Source organism: Plectropomus leopardus, chromosome 20 (genome assembly GCF_008729295.1).
Source record: "Plectropomus leopardus isolate mb chromosome 20, YSFRI_Pleo_2.0, whole genome shotgun sequence".
Taxonomy (NCBI): domain Eukaryota; kingdom Metazoa; phylum Chordata; class Actinopteri; order Perciformes; family Serranidae; genus Plectropomus; species Plectropomus leopardus.
The window spans coordinates 274,975-294,784 of record NC_056482.1 but is presented as its reverse complement, the minus strand read 5'-3'; the positions used below and the strand labels follow the sequence as shown (position 1 = coordinate 294,784).

At 38.1% G+C, this 19,810-nt stretch overlaps 1 protein-coding gene across 5 annotated transcripts in view; it reads right to left on the bottom strand.

The window, feature by feature from the left end:
* Nucleotides 1-5,561: 5,561 nt before the first annotated feature.
* Nucleotides 5,562-19,810, bottom strand: part of nrg1 (neuregulin 1) — a 46,094-nt gene continuing 31,845 nt past the window's right edge. For 3 of the 5 annotated variants that reach the window (XM_042508846.1, XM_042508848.1, XM_042508849.1), the window contains 4 exons: nucleotides 17,094-17,196; nucleotides 15,620-15,773; nucleotides 15,399-15,520; nucleotides 5,562-6,316 (listed from right to left, as the gene is read on the bottom strand). In XM_042508846.1, coding sequence (XP_042364780.1) covers nucleotides 5,662-6,316; nucleotides 15,399-15,520; nucleotides 15,620-15,773; nucleotides 17,094-17,196 — 1,034 coding nt within the window. In that variant the 3' untranslated portion in view covers nucleotides 5,562-5,661. Of the gene's footprint in view, nucleotides 6,317-12,968; nucleotides 13,170-15,398; nucleotides 15,521-15,619; nucleotides 15,774-17,093; nucleotides 17,197-19,810 lie in introns of all 5 variants that reach the window. The other 2 variants (XM_042508851.1, XM_042508850.1) reach the window with 2 other exon arrangements.

The following is a 19,810-nucleotide window of genomic DNA, read 5'->3' as shown; positions in this document are numbered from 1 at the left end:
CTTAGTATACATATGATGCCAGAGTGCACGAAACAGCATCAAAATAGAGCACTTTCTAAAATCCTAGAAATTTCCTAAAATCCTTGGAAGGTTTAAAATGTTGTGTCCGAAAAACGTCTAAAATCCTATAAAAGTCCTAAAAACTCAGACACATTCTAAAATCCTGAAGATGTCCTTAAATCCTATAAAAATGTATAGGCAAGTTGACTTTAGTGACAATAACCTCTCAAAGTGAGAATTTTTTGGGGATAAAGAGTTTGGGCATCTGGAGGGGTACATGCCAAGAATCAGCCTAAACCTTAAGTGACATCAGTTGTTACTGATATGTATAAAGCCCAACAGGTTCAACGGAGAAAAAGTTATTCATTCCTACAGATTATTATGAATGTGCACACCAGCACTTTAAATGAGATTCAGTACATGTTTAAGAGTTGTCAAAGAGAACACAAGAAAAATCAGAAAAGGTACGCTGTATTTGTCTTGCAGTCTGTCACTCTGCTCATCTCTGCTGCGTTTCTCCAACCATGTTCTCAATTTCCCACATCCCTTCATTGCTATTTTACAACCATCCACAAGATGTCCTCAGACTTTATCTCCTTTCCCCTGTCCTTCCCCTATTCAGTGAAGGCTGGGACATGCTCTTTGACCTTATGGTACTTTGGGGTATGACACATGTGCAGTGTTATAGGAGCTGTGATGTTGAGAGTTACAGCAGATGACAGCAGAGATAGAGATGGTGTTATGCTTTTTTGGTGCACTGATTTTAGCCTCCTTTAAGTGCGCTCTGCCTGACATTACTTATATAGAACATAAGGTTTTTCTATAATTGGTATTTGTTTTTGGTCTTTTATCAAGTATCTACAATATTTTCCAAATTGCAGTTCTCACCCATATCTTAATTTTGTGGTATAAAATATATTCCAACTTGAGGCCAACTGTTAATTCCTCAGTTAAACAAATTAGATCCCCTTATTCTATGATAGTGTGCCAGCTACTGAGGCTTTCAGCAACTGCAGACAAGATTTCCCCATTCATGTGTTGTACCCCAATAATATGACATAACATGAGTTACATTTACTCCTCCCTTTACTAACCTCCTTGGCCCTCCCCACCTGCATCTGAGTCCCTTATCAGCCTCTCAGTTGATATATCGGTCCAGTTTCATTAATTCCCCCTTCATATGGGAATAACTCTTTGAACTGTCCATTTCTGCCTCCAGTATTTGTGTTTGGGTCCAGTCCTATAATGAAACTGTATATCTCCATTCAGAATAAAAACAAAACTTTTTCATTCAAGGCTATAGAATTGTATTCGAGTTAGTGTTTTGTTGAACTGTAAAGTACTGAGTGGCATTATTTCAGGATGTATTCATTACATAGTCAATACATTCTTATTGTATCCATTATTGTTACTATAACAGTAATTGGTTATGAACCGAATGAATTTTTCACATTATCCTCTCATTTAACAAATTCTCAAATATATGATGAAATATGACACACAATCAGTTGTATTAATCATAACAGCAAAAAGATGCATTTTCATTGTATTCTTTGTGGTCAGGAGCTGAAAGAACATTTGTAAACAAAAATATGTTGACACTGTGAGGCACAAAACACAGAATTGATTTAATATTTAATAAGAAACAACAGCACTGAAGTTTTGCATGGTGTATTTACATCATTTGAAGACACTCCTAGACCTAAAAGCAATGCAGTGTGAGTTATGTGGAGCATACAAGTGACAAAATATGCAAGTAGTTATTTTCTTTCTGTATGAATAACCATGTGACAGATGGCTATATATGTTTGTTAAAATATAAATGTATATACTAAAATCAGTCATTAATGCTTGTAATAGGCAAAGAAATAATAAATAATTTTAATGCAAATATAAAATACAGAAGTATGGCCACCATTAAAACATTATTCATAGAGCAGCATATCTATTTCATCATACTTACGCAGATGTTAGGCTCACTGCTGATTCTACATAAATACAACTATAGGTGATTACAGAGCTAGATAACTCTTTTTTAAATTTACCTTTCAGAAATCTGTTCATTCTAGGGTCTAGAAATGGTGACAGTGTTTGGCAGATTTTCATAATCTATGTCCATGTTTGCAGACATTGTCACAACCTCTTTCTTGACAAAAAAGAAAATCACATACAATGAGACTGCACATAATATGTGCATACAGCTTGTATGCACTCACTTTTTGGAAATTGCATAAATTGCATAATTACATAACAGAGATATGACAGTTAACCATCATGTATATATTTAGCAATTTCTAGAATCCCCAAAATGCATTAGCAAGAGACACATGGACGTCTTCACGAAGGACAAAATGAGCCATATATTCAGTCCTCCATTCAGTACACACTTTGCAGATATTCTCGCCTTTAAATATGCAATCAGTAATATCATACAGTATTGCTGATGGAGGGCACAAGTAACCACAGTGTTTTCTTGAAGAGCATTGCATAGCATTGCTGGTCTTCATGCTAGTAGTTATTTTCTTTGATTTCACCACTTTACTTGAGTCAGTTTGCACTCTGTGGTAACTACCAGCACACAAGATACTTGACATTCAAAAGGATACTTTCAAGCATTATGGGAAACATAGGATCCAGCATTGCGCTTGACTCATACAAGGGACTTAAAGCAGCATTATATAGCTATTTCAGCTTAAAAGAGCAGTTTCAAAGTTGGTCTAACATGACACTAACTTCCAACAGGGAGAATGGCCTCTATACCATCTCACAGAGTGTCCCAGTCACTTGCTTTATGGCAATACAGCACACACCGGCCTTCAGCTAAAAAGAAGCCATTTAGCTCATGTTTATCTGTATGCATCTTTTAAAATGATCTTGTGTAAAAGAAAGCTTAAAAACAGAAGCCAGTAAGCCTGTCTTGGTACTGTTTGATACAATGGCTGAGGCATAGGCTGTACATTATGATGGAGAACATGACAGTTCCCCTAAAGTGAAGCTTTTCAATCTGGATCGCCCCCTAGTGTCTGACTGCAGTATAAGTCATAAAGCCTACCCCTCCATGCTACTGAATGGACATAAGCTAAAGTAAAAACTCAAAGTAAACGCCAAATACATTTTTCCCAAAGATGGTTTCTGTCACTGAGGGTAGTTCTCATTACCCTGATGTTTGTTCAAGCAATAGTTTTTATGATAAGTTCAGTTTTAGGCCTATTCCACACTTACAAGGGTATTTTTAGAAAGGTAGTATAGTATTACTATGTTGTTGTTGTTGTTGTTGTTGTTGTTGTTGTTTTATTTAACTCAGTTATCTCAATGTTCTAATCTGTCCTCTCTTTTATTTTATCTCTTTGTGTCACTTGCTCTTTTGTCTGTTTATATGTACTTGCACTTGCCTTCACTTGCTCTGTTATCATATCACTGTAAAGGAAGTAAAAAAAGAAAGAAAGAGCACATATTCCACTAGTCATGTGGCTCCTGCATTGTCAACAACACAGTCCTGCAAATGCTTCAAAATAAATTGCCTTGTGTCAACAACTGATGGGATTGTGTCAACAGAGACATTGTTAGGACTTTTATTTTGAAATGGAAGCAAGGCAGTTTGAGTGCACCAGATGTATTTATATTTCCTCATGTGGCAGATAAAGACATTAAAAGTGTAATAAAAGGTGGTATAGAGTCAATGTAATTATCAAAACAGCATGGTCACTGTCTATTTCTGCCAACAACCACACGCAGAGAAAAATCGGCAAGCCACCATTTCTCTAGATGCACCACGGCTCACAGGCATTTGAAACATGCCTGACCAGGCAGAGAGTGAGTAACTTCACCTCTGACTCGACTAGGCCTTAATTCTAGAAAAAGCGGATTTTCCGCATAACTGACAGCTGTGACAGCCAATCCATAGGGTTGCTTTCAATGGGCTGCTCGCAATGAGTGTTTTGGCAGGAATGCCCCCACCAGAGAGATCGTTACTGCGCAGACATCGGCTCTGAATGATATCCCCAGTGCTAGATGGCAGCAGCCATATCTGGGATACTTTAGCTTCACTTAAGCATCATACCGTCTGTGGACTGAGGCTAAGAGACGGAAGAGGATGGAGATGGAGGAAACTAGGAAGAGAAAAAGAGAGACTGACCAAGCAAGAAGCCAGACTACAGTAAATATTGGACAGGCTTTTATATGTTGGCGAGAGCTTTGTGAAACAGTAGCTGCCAGTCGGACGGCGAGCTGGCTGTGTTGCTGCTGGACAGGTAAGTGATCTGCTTGTTTGCAAGCTTTATGTCTTATTTGTTGCACTTTATCATTGTTGGCTTTGTTATCATAGTTATCAAGTCATTATTTTTTTAACATAAACTCATTGTGCCTGTCAATGAGGCATGTTAGAGCCTGATGTTAGCAGCAGAAAGTTGCTGTCTCCTGATGCGTTAGCTACTCATGCTGCTTGTCTAAGTTTCGTTCAGCAGCTGTGCAGACTTTGACCGTTGCACTGCAAGAAAAGTCTAGTAATATTATTGTACCGTCAGTGGATATGATTCTTTGGCCGCTTGCAACATCTTTGCCGCATCCCTCATCTTGTCAAAAAATGCATGTTGTCTATGAGTAGGAGGCATAAAAGCACTATGTGTGTTAATCAGACAGCGGTGCTGCACTCTGAGCACTTCAGTGGACACAAAAGCACACAGAACCAAACTGCTACACAATGTTCCTTTAAAGTCAGGGTGTTATGCCTCATGTTGCACTGAACATCCTTTCTGGGGTGTTTTTATCTGTCCCTTCTAAGTCCCTAAACATTTTGTTAGTGCAATACTACATTTCTGCAGTAACCCTTTAACATAGAAGCTTGAAATACAGAATGAAATAACAGAATGTACAAGAAGAAAAATCTATGAAGTTGTGTTTAGCATATAAGTGACAGTATTAGTAACACTACAGAGCCAGACTTTAATTTTTGCACCTTTATCTAACAGTTATAATATTTCAGCAGGATTTCTAATCAGATGGTGACTATTAAAAGCACAATGATTTCTAACATCTTCTCTGTCTCTCATTAAATGCAGCTAATGAGCTCATTCAACATTTCTTTATAAACATCAGTCCAGTTGTTGAAGTTCAGCACTGCATTTCAGCAAAAAAGGACATCAGATAATCATCAGACATAAAATGGCTTGAGAGGAAACCAAATAAACTGCTCATTATTCCATCACAGCATTTAGAGACTTAGCATGCAGTTCGTACAAATTTAATATCAAACTGTCGTGTCAGTGGGCACTTCCAACTGCAAGGACGTTAAAAGCAGCCAGCAAGTTATTTTTGATTGTTAACTGGAAGATTAAGATGGTGAGTATATGGCCCAGTATGCCATGTTGCAGTTCCCATAAGCATACTAAACAGAAAGGCACCGTTGATATTTTTTCTGCACTGAAATATACTGTGAATTGTTGCTACATACTAGTGTATGGCACTTTACCTACAAGACATGAACACATTTGTACTTTTTTTTTGTTTATAAAACTCTTTATTTTCTACATCACTAAAATAAAAGTTTCATTTTTCATTTATCTTTAAAGTCTTTACACAGCAAATAATTTATAGAAAATAAAGGTTTAATAGTGACTATTCTTTTTTTCCCCCTCAACATAAAGGATTTGCAGCAGTTTAATTTTACACAGCGATTGGATCTTGTTTAGTTGTGAAATTGGATGAAGTCATCATTTGGTCATCCAGTTGCAAATCATAATTTGGTGATGCTGGGTTAGTCCTGCTCATGTCCATGGCCCTGAGCAACAGGGCTGCAGTGCTATCTGTAGTAAGGAAGGGTGTGTGTTCCCCCTGAGGCTCCTCTGTTTCTCTTAGTAGCATGTTGTCACTATTGGACTCCACATTATGCAGCACATGGCCACTGGTGACTTTTATGGTGCTGTAGTCATTGATGTTGTTATTCGTATTTAGTAGCTTTTCAGGTGATGCTGAGAACATATGACTAACAGCTGTGTTGTCATGGTCATCTATCATTTGGTAGTTACCATTCTCCATAGTAAACAGTGGGCTTGGCGGTAAACTATCTGCCACATGGCCATGGTTGTAGTGAGCAGAGGTCCTCTTCTGTTCGTCTCGGCTCAACTTGCGTGGCTGACATGTGTTTGACAACAGCAGGGGGCGCTCCTCCTCACCAGAAGGGCTTAAAGCCACAGAGGGGACCGAGATGGCCAGGCTGGACAGTGGGGCTGACTTCTCTGAAGGGGGAGACCCTGGAGTTGCAGGAGAGGTCCGGGACACCGGAGACAGCCGAGGCGGGGTCGTCATGTCGGTTGCACACCTACAACAGAAGCACAAATACAACAGAAACATGTTTTACACACATTTGCATTTACAAAAATGAGACTGATGCAAGGTCACAGTGACCTTTACCTTTGAACACCAAATTCTAATTACCTCATCATTGACTCAAAGTAAACGTATGTTCCAAATTTTAAGAAACTCCCTCAAGGCTATCTTCAGATATTGCAATCACAAAAATGGGACAGATGTGAGGTCACAGTGACCATAGCTTTTGACTTATGACCTCCAAAATGTAATCACCTCATTGTTAAGTCCAAGTGAATGTTTGCGTCAAAATTGAAGAATTCCCCTCAAGGTGTTCCTCAGATATTGCCTTCACAAGAATGAGACAGACAAGGTCTCAGTGACCTTTACCTTTAACTACCTAAATCTAATCGGTTCATCCCTGAGTGCAAGTGGATGTTTATGCCAAATAGAAGAAATTCCCTGAAGATGTGCTTGAGATATCTCATTCACAAGAAAGAGATGAATACAAGGTCCCAGTGACCTTAACCTTTGGACCACCAAAAGCTAATCAGCTCAGCCTTTGGTCCGACCGAACATTTGTGCTTAATTTAAAGACCTTCCCTCAAGGTATTAATGAAATATTGCTTTTACAAGAATGAGATGAATTGCAAGGTCACCATGAGGTAAACTTTTGACTAGCAAAATGAAATCAGTTTATCCTTGAGTTCACTCAAAGTTTCTACCAAATCTGAAGAAATTCCCTCAAGGTGTTCTCAAGATGATGTGTTTACAATGAGACAGATATAAGGTCCCTTGACCTTTGACCTATGACCAATAAATTCTAATCAGTTTATCCTTAAGTCCAAGTGGATGTTTATGCTAAATTTGAAGAAATTCAGTCAAGGTGTTCTTAAGATATCGCATTCACGAGAATGGGCTGTACTTTTGGACAACCCAAAAACATAATACCCCAGCTTCAGATACCAGTAGATTATAAGAACAACTTAAGCACTCTCCAGTAGCTCCATCATAACAAACCAACAAATATCTACAAGGCAACAGTTTCACCTTTGTTGAACATTGACCTGATTTTGCTATAGCAACCGAAAGCACCCAAAGGGCACAGTCACACATCCCCCAAATTAGTAATGGAAATTATTTTCCTACTCTTCACTTTCATTCAGAGCCAGTGAGGGGGACCATAAAACATTTGCTTACAATGGCAAAGCAAATTTACATCTTCTCATCATGAGGAGTTCAACTCTGGTGAATTCTGACCAACAAAGTCGCAGCTTCAACCAGTAGCAAAACTACAATTCACCATCATACAGTTTGAATGCCAATGTGCACCACTCAAGTTTCTATTACAGTTTACATCCATGTCTGTGAAAATATGGATGCTTCACACACCTTCAACTCAGCAGCACAGGCAATCTCTACCATCAATACAGTTTTAAGGTGCACACCCAAGATTAGTGTCATCAGTTCAGTAACAGACCAAATATCCCCCCTTCTGTTCCTGAGATATGGCATTAGGTGTTTTATGTAGAACACTATAATGTCACTACAAAATTGACCTTTGACCTTTGACCTTTTCAAAATAAATTGTCAGCCAAAAACATGTTTTGTAAGGTCACTGACCTTTGACCACCAAATTCTAATCATTCCAAGCGGACCTTTGTGTCTAATTTGAAGAAATTCCTTCAACATAGGGCTGGGCGATAAATCGATGTTATGGATTGATTCGAATTTGTGGTTCAGGGCGATTTTTAAAAATGAAAATCAGTCTTGCCATTCATTTGGAACTGGTTTCAATTTTGCAACATCAGCTCCCGAACAAACCACTGTCCCGCAAAGTTTATTCAAAGGCTGTTGCAACGTGACCACTTTGTTTCAACATGTCAAACAGAGGCAGGACCGGGGGACAATGTGTCTCACTATGAAATGCGCAAGACCACGTCAGCCCTCCAACCCAACCCTCCCGATTTTCCTGGGACACCCCCATTTTCCCCTGCCCTCTCCTGGTGTCCTCCCAGGGTCCCACTCTCCTGTATTTATCTCAATTTAGAGCCCCCGACCATGCGCGTAATCATCACGGAGAACCGGGGGTAATGTCCCCCCAATATATGAAAGAGGGAAATTTGAGGAACATCCAACAGCAGCTGGTTAGAGAGTAAATACTGAAAATGCACAAAAATAGATATTGTTCTGTTTTTATGAAAAATGCCTTAATACAGACTGTGCGCATTTGGATACTAGAGCGCAGCTTGTGCCACACATTCCTGTCTGAACCAAAGTAATTGAGCCCAATTTTTTAAGACTGACCAAAAAGTGGGCCTAATAAAAACAATCACACCTGGCTGATCACACAGTTGATTGTTAGATCCATCAGAGCAAACTGGGAGCAAGGCAGTGACAGACCTCTCATCCAACTGCTCTCCTTATTATCAGGGGCAGATTTAGTGATTTGGCAGCCTGGTGCCCCAGTCCAACTGCCCTGCTTTGATTTCACTCGTTCTCTAACTTGGAGTGATGGTGGGCTGTTGGAAGCTGTCGAAGAAGTTATGCTGTTCTCTAAACCCTCAATGTAACTAATATAGACGAATGCAGGTGATGTAGACACACTGAAAGCTGTTTCTGTTACAGTACAGTGCTGCATATTGCTAAAGATATAAAAATTATATATAAAAATTCAAGTAAATATGTTTTGTGAAATTACTGCAGCCTTCAGTATTAAAGACATGTTTACAGCTTGCACTTTAACCCCAAAAGGGAAATTCAGTTTGCCTTAAATTTTTACTACTAAAATCAAAAGTTGTTCTGAGTAATTTCTCTGTCATTTGCAGTTGTTTTAAAGAAGGAAAAATCGATTAAAATTGTAAATCGGGTTTGGCTTGAAAAAATCAGAGATTTTATTTTTAGGCCATATTGCGCAACCCTACCTCAACATGTTCTGGAGATATCATGTTCATGAGACAGATGCAAGGTCAAGTTGACCTTGACCTTTGACCATCAAAATCTTCATAATCAGTTCATTATTGAGTCCAAGGGGATGAAGAAATTACCTCAAGGTTTTGTTGAAATATCGCATGAACAAGAATGAGACAGATGAGTTCACAGTGACCTTGACCTTTAACTACCAAAATCTAATCAGTTCATCATCATGTCTAAGGGGACATTTGTGCCAGATTTGAAGAAATCCCCCTTAAGGTGTTTCCGAGAGGTCGCATTCACGAAAATGGAACAGACAGGTGGACAACCCAAGAACATAATGTGTGAATTAATTTCCTGTATTTTAGTGAATTTGTATGCAACAAATTATAGTGTAAATGTCTTTAATTTTGTCAAGATAAAAGTCTTTACTACTTTCATGATTTTCTTGGGAAGGACATGTTGACATATTGAGGTGGACATCTACGCCGTGCCTTTTGAGATACTGCCTATTCTGTAGGCATTGACTCTTGACTCGCCTAACGGATCATTGCATATAATTTGGAAAATTTTGAATTAAAGGTGCACTCCGCAGGCTGGGATGCTGCAGTGGTAAAGCATATGGTGAGCTTTGATTATCTCTAATTTGCTGCCACTAGTGTTAACCATGACTTTGGAGTGGATGTTCAAGTTCACATTGCTTAATTCTTATGAATAATCATTGGATAACCATGATTTCATAATTTTTTTCTGTCCCTGCTCAGCACTGTCCTTGGAACCTATCAGCCCTCTCTGCTTGTTTCACTCCTGTATGAGAACTGGCAAAAACGTGAGTTTCTTACAAAAATTGTTTGCTCCCTACATACAACACAGCATGTAAGTATTTGGAGGAGAGGGCAGTCGCCACTTTTTCCATTGAAAACAGATAATGTCACAGTCAGTCTTGTTGGTACTGCTTAGCATCCTCACAGTCACTCATTTACCACCCATCCATAAGTGTTTGAGCACCAGTGCCAGAGGGTCTTCTCTTTGTTCTGTTTTATGCTTAACTTACTTTTGTGCAGCTATGTGTTTTTTGCGGGCTGATGCAAATACTTCTCATGCACACCAGGCCTATATAGTAGCTTCCAATGATGGACTTGCATGTAGCATGTAATTTCAAACATTCATGTTGCGTCCAGAACTATCTGGAAGTCAAACCACCCAGCTCTGATGTCAAGTCAAAATATTGTGAAGTCTGTGGTGCGTGGCACTTTTCAGGAGGTGTGCGGTGCATCTCTGCAGCTCTCTGTGAGCCCGTCAAACCATCTCTGCGTCTCTGTGGAAGCTTTTTTTGTTGTAAATATTTTTCTTGTTCATTATCTTTTATCTTCTTGTGGGAAGAGATTATTTCATCCCTGATTAGCACTTTCACTGCCTCCCAGAGCAGCGCTGGTACAGTTCTTGGGGGAATCGTTGAGCTCCATTAAGGATGCCCACTACTGCTTGATGAGTGTGTTCAGTTTAGAATGTTGGAGCAGTGATGTGTGCAGTGTTGAAGCGCCATCTTCTGACTGGCTGATGCACATAATTGTTGTTAAATGTTAATTGTCAATTTCTGCAAGCAAAACTGGAGCAAACTAAGTATAAAAAACAAAGTAATGTGAAATATATATGTAAGTGGCACTCCCATTACAGAGGCCTGTGCCATTCATAATGTTTTACTGTTTGAGGACTGTGAAAGCTGAGATTTCTCAGTAATTTGATCTCACTGTGATTAATGACAGCATTTAAGTGGCAGCCTATGATTATTTTGGAATCTGAAAGAAGTTGCTGGAAAATGAATGAAGCACCAAGGGATTGTCACTGTCTGGCTCATATATATATTAATATTGTTGATAGTTGAGAATGATATACCACCCTTTTGGGCCTATTAATGTATAGGGCATTTATTCTTGTAAAATATAAGAGAGACACCTCCCTACCTTGACTTATAAGGAACAGATAAATTTGTCTCGGAATTGGGGAAATATATTTTTTTAAGATCAGGTCCTGCTTTTAAGAGGGTCTTAAGAGGGGTTTTTTTTAATTTGCTGTACAACACTGCTGTACAACATTTTATCTAACTATTTAGAATTATCTAATTCTTTATTTATATATTTATTCCTCATAATGTGTTGGCCCTCAATGGTGTAACATTGTGTTATCAGAGTGGTATATTTTGTTAACTGTTTTTGATAAGCTGTTAAAGGTCCAGTGTCTAGGATTTAGAGGTATGTTTTCATTAAACTACTGTAACTTAATTGTAACTATGTTTTCATTAGTTTAAAATCAACAAAAAATTGTAGTGTGTTTGTTTCCTTAGACTGAGCTGCTTATATCTACATATGGAGGTGGTCCTCTTCCACAGAGTCCACCATGTTGTCTTACATTAGCCCAGAATGGACAAATCAAACACTGGCTTTAAAGTGGGACATTTGTGTTTTTGCATTCGCTACTACAGTTCTTTACACACATGGCACACAGGAGAAGTTTCAGTTCTGCAACCTCACTGCTAGATGCCACTGAATCCTACACAATGGACCTTCACATGTAATCTAGCTCTGAAACGGTTTCTGTGTCCTTAGGCATACATTTATTTGACAGGCTGTTGGGGGAGGGGCATTGAGCAGGTGAACTTAATATCATGAGAAACGTTGAAGGGGGAGATGAGTCAACTACTTATGTCATGTGAATTCATGCCAACATTCAAAAATATACTCATCATTAGTATCCAATATCTAAAATGTTATCCTAAGGACAACAAAGTTGATGGTATGGCATACCTGTTGTTGTTTTTTATGTCTATTACATTTGGGGGGGAATTTTGTTTTTAAAAAATTGTTTTTTAAAGATGATTTTTTTATGTTCTTGTTGAAAAATCACAACTTTGATAATTTGGCATTCATTGTCTGTATCCTGGAGGATGCATTGCCCAGATAAGGGTATAAAATCAGCAATTATCATTCACAGATAAACTTATGATTTTAGGCATATTCTCTACAGATAATCAATAATATTAAGGTGTGAGACATTGATTGCTGTTTACTTTTTACTCTTATAATTTTTCTACCTGATGGTTCATCAGGTTTAGAGACTATGACACCAATTTGCTTCTCTGCACCAGATAAGTTCTCCCCTCCTGTAACCACGACTGTACATGACAGGGTACTGATAATGTAGGGGCAGAATAGTGAGGAAGATGGTGTAAAAAAATTGGAATTAAATGTTTTGCTTATAAATGTTAATAGGTCATTGTTTATTTACAGACAAGATTGGTGTCAAGCGTTCAAATTATACTCAATGTAATTAACAACTGTTCAGATTTTTGTTTTTCTCACTTTTTTAAAAATGTATGCAAAACTGAAAAGAAAGTAGCAAATTCATTGTTAAAATGTCTTAGAAGTTGACACATGAACTGCTGAATAGAGGACAGTGGTGAATCTATGCCCTAAATGTTAGATATAATTTGTAATTTGGAAACTTAAGGTCATATTTTGAAAAATAATTGTGCAAAAAAATGCCTAGACACATTAGAATATAGCAATCAACTAATTTCCCAAAATACTTACATGCTCCTACCCCTTGAAGAGCTAGTAATCATGTATAATAGGCTGCTGTAATTAAGCTGCTGTATGTGCCCCCTCGCAAAGTCTTTATTGTCTTGTTGTCAGTTTTATGTGCCTCTTGAATTTTTGTTTGTGACGCAAAGTCAGAATGAATCAACCAATTACCTTGTACTTTAAGGCAAGTCCCTGTCGGTGTTGGGTGTGTCTCGGCACTTCTTTGAGTGAGCACTTAAGTCTCTGCTGCCACCAGTGGCATTCAGGCGCCCCCGGCCGCCCTGTGTGGCACGTTGGCTATTCTCCGCCAATGACATCACCGAGACAGACTCAGTGTCAGACAGAACACTGTTGCTCCAGTCATTACTCCAGCTGCAGAGACAGGGAGGGCGTCGTTTACATGGAGACAGGTTTCAGACAGTTCTCTCGACCATGACAGAAATAAAGTGTGGGTCAAATTTGTATTCCTGAGCTTTCCACTGTATTTCATCCCAGTTTGCTCACATTGTGCATGAGTTCAAAGACTTTTTTACTGTGTGTGTGTGTGTGTGTGTGTGTGTGTGTGTGTGTGTGTGTGTATGTCAAATAAATCAAAAATAAGTGGCAGGATCTTGCAGATATTTATGTGTGTGTATAAACAATATCCTGGGACACAGGGTACACAGGGTAGTTTCTGGACATTCTGGTGTCCTAGGTCAGACATCAAGTGGTGTTGCTAGGTGTAAATCGTTTATATTCTATGACAATTATGATTTTTGTAAGATGTTATTGTTTTACATTTGCTTTACTTGACTGCCCTGCACATTTTTATAATTCAGTATCTATTCATTTTTTCTGTTTTTAGCCATTTTTTCCTTAATTATACAATTTGTAGTGCAGATTTGAGGCCTTCATTGAAATGCGTGTATATATATAGTATATGTGTGTGTGTGTGTGTGTGTGTGTTTTACTGAATTAAGGAAATACCAATATGTGTGACTGTCACAGGTGCAGTAACAGTCTCATGACAAAGAGAGAGAGAGAGGGGCTGAATCAATACGCTGCATGCAGCTCTACATGGAACGAGATTTTACCCAATTCACAGGGACTGGCTAAATTTGCAGTCACAACACTGAAAAATCCAGGAGGGACTCAACAATTCAATTAAATGTCACCTTTAAGCCACAAAATAAAGTCCATAAGTCCATTAACGTATAAACATGAGTGGACCAGCATCCCCAGGTGTGAACCATACCACAGAGCCATGTGGCCAACTGCTCCTCTAAATACAGCCATGTGCAGCCTGTGCATACAGCTGACTATCAGTCCTAAATATGCAGCTGCCCTCTGCAGTGTGACCTCACAAGAACTATCCAGAAAGATTGAAAGAACTACAACAGCTGGACAAAAGCAGAACTATGGACACCACGGCGGGTGCAACAAACATTATTTATTTGGTTCCTTCTTCTTTCACATCTGACACAGTTACCACTTACATAACATACACACACAACATACAGATTATTCAGGACAGATAGATTCTCCAGTAAATATACACACATATTTGCATAGTATATCTGACTGGTATTTCTGTATTAAGTGTCTCTTCATATGTGTTGCTTATTGTCTGCTGGGCTTTACCTAAGCTATTCTCACCATTAGTGACACCTATGTCCTACACACTGGCTATGGTTACATGCACTCTAATGATCCTATTATTCCAGATAGAAGGTAGATGGTAGAATAATAATATTCTGAATTTGATGTGGGCCATATAAATAGCATATTCCATCTAAATATTTAGAATCAGGTTGTTTTCCGCATTTAGCATTTTTTGTTTAAGATGTGCAGGATATGCTGGTATTTTTCAGGGTTTCAAGTAAAGTCAAGTCAATTTTATTTATAAAGCCCATTATCACAAAACAGGGTTAGGAGAATTATTTGGGAATGTATACAGCCAATTCAGAATATGTGTATCCACTTGGGTTTTTACTGCAGTTTGCAACACACGGCCTTAATGGTCGGGTCTGTGTGTTGTCACTGACACAATGTACACAAACCAGCAGTTTGCATGCCTGGATTAGAGATGCATGCTCAAAAACCCTCATTTCTGATTGAAAGAAGAAACACACCTGCTTTTAAACGCCTTGAAAGACTTGAATATCAACACATTTTTGGATATGCACAAATATCACAAATAACACAAATAATTGACTTTTTCAAAGAAAGTGGCTGATGGAATGAAAGAGGGAGGCTGAGCTAGCACAGTCCAACAAGACCACCACCGGTAGGAAACTGTGAAAAAAAATCTCATTTTGATGCAAAGAAGCAAAGTGACAAGCAAATCCAGCTGTTCTACTTTTCCCTATTTTGACATGAAACAAACATGTTAGGGCAGAAGAATCAGAGTGTGCACAGCTGCATGTAAACAGGATTGTCAGTGTTAACATTCATTTTTGGTAGAATTTTTTTTTTTTCAGAATAAACCAGACTACTTTGTGCATGTAAACATACTCAGTGATGCATTATCACATAGCTCATAGCTGAGCCACACCAAGTTTTGACTGATAAAAACCCACCAAAATTTACCAAAATCAAAATATATCTTAAGTGCTTCCTTACCTTTGGCTGGAGATGTTTGTGAATGTGGTGGGTTCACACGCAGATGTCACATTTTTGCAAGTGGAGAAAGTTGTTTCTGTCTCCCTCTCAGATGCATGCTGCATAGTTGACCCATTACATTGCTATAAAGACAGGGGCAGAAAAACAGATAAAAAAAAAATTGACATGCGTGTACAGATTTAGCAGGTTCTGATGTTGTTTATTTGATAGTAAAAGCATACATTGAAGAGCTGCAAATCTTGCAGAGGCAGGTTGGAAATCTGACGTCCTCTGGCTGAGCTCGCCAGGTTGGGGCCATTACCAGTATTGGTATTGTTTTTCCTCTTATTCCTCAGGCTCTGCCTCAGACGGTCATGAAGCTTCTTCCTCTGCTTCCTGTTTGTAAAGAAACAAACAAGACTGTGAAGCAGCTCAGATCACAACTGGACAACATCTCTGAGGCGAAAGTTCCAAATGTATCTAAAGAGATACATTAACCCCAATGTCATCTAATGTTATAATGGCTTGATTGTATTAATGGTAATCTATTTTCTTTTAAACATATTGAGGTCAATACAAAATACACTCCACAGAATTGTTATTGTGTCCAACAAAACCACAAAATCCCCACATGTCTCTTGGCTCATTTGGCTTGGCTGCATCTCTGATCATTTCTATGCAGATGACATCTAGCTTTACGTATTTGTATTTTGTACTTGTATATTGTATTTTGAAATCTTTAATATTTAGTAACCTTTAGTATCTGGTTGTTTAACATAATTGTCTAAAACAGAACAGTACCTGAGTATCTCAGTCTTTTGCAGCTAAATCACAGCTAAAAATTGGTTTTCCCAAAGTTTTTGTTGTTAAATTTTGACTACTGGTCTTGTATTAATTTTAAGACAAGAAACTCTAGAGCAATTACAGTTAGTATATCAACCTTTTGGTTGTTGTCTTTTCTTCGACATGTACTTATTCTTTAATCTGTTACTTTGTCACCCAACCTCTGAAATATAAAACATGCTGAGCAATGAAAGAACTTGCTTTGATACCTGAGCAATTTGGTTTGATTTCTTTCAAAAACATGGGAAGAGGGTGACGAGCAACTTAACAAGACATGGCTCAAAAAAAGCAAGAAATTAGTAAAAACTTACAAGAAAATTCCCTGGAAAATAAGCAAAAAAATAAAGTAAGGAACAAATACAAAAAAAAAGAAAATGACCTCAATAAAGCGCTAAAAAGTTGGTTTTTTTTTATGTAAAATGATTTTAAATATACAGGATAATGAAAATATTTATAAATCTAGTTTTAAAAATATAAGATATAGTTTTATAATATATTTGTTATAGTAAATACCCCTTCTTTAAAAAAAATAAAAATAATTTAAAAAAAACCTCTAATAATCCCCCTAGCTAATTTTTTAGATCATTTCCTTGTCACCTTTTACTATTTTTTTTTTTTTTTGTAGTTTTTTTCCCATGTTCAAACCAATTTTGTCAAGTTTTAAAGATTCAGATGTTTGTGAAAGGTGTCTGAATGCAGCTCAAGAAAACTGATGTCGAGCCAGGTGTTAAAGGAGTTAACTTACTTAAAATTAATATTTTGAAACACAGTTGGGGAGATTTGGGGACTTAGGCAGGTAATTGAGCACTACAATAACATCTGTCAGTGCAACTTTAACTTATCAATTTAACATAAAAATGTGACATGAATTACTTTGTTTTGCAGTAGGCAACCACACACATGATTCCAACGACTAGGAGTGCAATGCAGATTCCTGATATTGTTAAAATACGTTTCTGATACAGCTCCTCAGCTTCTGAAAAAGAAGACAGTCCAATCTTAAAACTTCAAGTGGACAACACAAACACACAGACAGACACATACACAAGCATTAAGAAGATTCCAGCCATAAACCCACACAATGACAAAAGGCTTAGTAGAAAGGTTCGTTTTTACATTTACAGCAACCAATGGTCCAAATCATCCTTGTATTAGAAGTAATTTGCTAGTATTGATATTAGGGTTTTAGTGGTATGAGATTTTACTGGTATGATAACCATTGCACAAAATATCACAGTTTCATTGTATACGGTATTGTACAATTAATATTATATGATTATTATCAATTATGATAACCCTTTAAGGGATGAAAACAGAAGGTTTTTCTGGGGTTGGAAAAATTAGCATTTTTTTATGTAAGTACATGAAGAAAGTCTGTTGGGCAGTCAAGAGCATGTGCGGGTGAGATTCTCTGTGTGCTTTTATTTATTTAGTTTTTAATAACATAATAAAGTAAATGTAAACAGTATAATAACAACTGTCAGACTACAATATACTCTGAAATCAGTACACCGCTGTAACCCTAAGTGATATGATTGAAATCTAGTCCAGTGAGCTGGGAGACACAGTGACCCTCATTCATCAAGCCAAACAAGGTGATTAAAACTAACTGTGGTTACTTGGATTAATACTTTACAGTACTTCTAAATGTAGTTAATCTGATGCACCAAAGCATTGACATGAGTGCTTTAAGTTGTACTGTGGTGACTTGGTATTGCAGTTCTATGATGTAGGGGGACCAATGAGAGACAATTTGGAAAAGAATGGCCAAATTAAAGTGGCAGAGGGTGATATATCCTGACTCTCAGACCCTGGTATGGATCAAGATCCAAAATCACTGGATCCTATGGACTACCCATAATTAATCTCATTAGTCTCTTGACCAGACATCATGGAGATGTCATCAAGGTTATTTTCCCAGACTTGACATTTCTTATACTTCTTAGAAAGCATTATAAAACTATTAAAATCAGTGTCCCTTTAATATAACAGCCCGTTTTCGTGCCAAACTTTTAAAGTAGTTTTAAGTTGTCATTGCTTTTGGCGAAAGTTTGCAATACCAAAAGGCAACTTTTGTGCGCGCATGAAGTGCTGCTGCATAGTATCAGTTGAGAACCTGGCCGGACAGAACCAGTCGTGGTGTTATTATATGCTGCCGAATGGCACCTGCCATGTCTGCAAGATACACACACGGGCAATGTCACTTGAGAACGCAGCCAAACATAACCTATTGCGTCTGCATGAAAAACGGCAGGATGGCATCAAACTGAAGCCCTGCCAGTAACCACATAATATAAGGAGCACAAGGGCACCTATAGGGCAGGCAGGAGGGCTGGTGGGTGGGTCCCAAAAACAATGGACTTTCATGCAGGAGTCCAGTGTTTGCTTCTCCTCTGAATGTGTTTTTTTCTCCTACCATTCACCATGTGCCTCCTTCACCTAATCTAACTATCTGTGCCAGCGTGTGCGTTTGATGACGTTCCAATGTTGGTTGCCATGTGCTTGTGATGCCTAAACATAACCATGTGTTGGATAATCCCACCATTTTCTTGTGTTGACATCATGGTTGTGGCATCCTGGAACGTAGACAGCAGACCCAGAAGGATACGAGTGTAATATGTTGACGTGAAAGTCCACTGCAAAGCAGCAACATGTGACGGGTTGGGATGAGAACATATTGAATATAATGATCAGATAAGCTGTTTACATGCTCCAACTGAGAGCCAAACCAATACATTGCCCTCTTATAGCTTATTGCAAGAGTGTTTGTATCAGTGGTTATGTCAACCAGTAAAGTAACAATCACTGGAGAAATGTCAAAGATATGTTTGAGGTCATTTCAGAAAGTCTCTCTCTTTACAGATATTTGTCACAATAATTTAAATGCAAAGTTAATGTTTAAATAGTGTTATTTTAAAAAAGGATGACAAGTTCTTAACATGACAACTTCAGGTTTTTTTTTTTTCTTTAAAGTCAGTCCTGGTGTTGGCAACATAAAACCGGTATCGATAGGGCTCGAGTCATCAATGAAAGAGAAATGACTCTAAAATTACTGCTGATGACGTGAGCTGAACATTCTGTTTTGCTCTCTGTATCAGTCTGGACCGGCTGCCGCCCCAAAAATTATTTCCAGAAATTAAAATCCAGCTGGGGCCAATATAGGCCAATCATGGATCTGACAACAATTAAACAAGAACAAGAAGATTTACTCGCTGAGTATTCACTGTTTTTCTGACTGGATTTGGCCTGGCTTCGTTAGTGATAAACAATATGTTCCTTAGTACAAATAATGTGTTTATTGTTTGACTGGCTGATGGAGTAGCAGATTGTCATGATCACTGTCAAGTTATCTTTATTTTGTTCATTTCATTTCATGTCTTGTGTTTCCTGTTTGTTTTACTTTGAAATCATTAACCCCTGTCTCTGTTTTAGATGTGTTCCTGTCTGCCTTGCCCCCATCTTGTCACACCTGCCTCCTGATTGTTCATCTCCACCTGTTTCCCATCACCCTCATTACCTCTTGTATTTAACTTCATGTCTCTCACTGTCTCATCGCCAGTTCGTTGTACCTCATAGTCATGTTCCAGCAT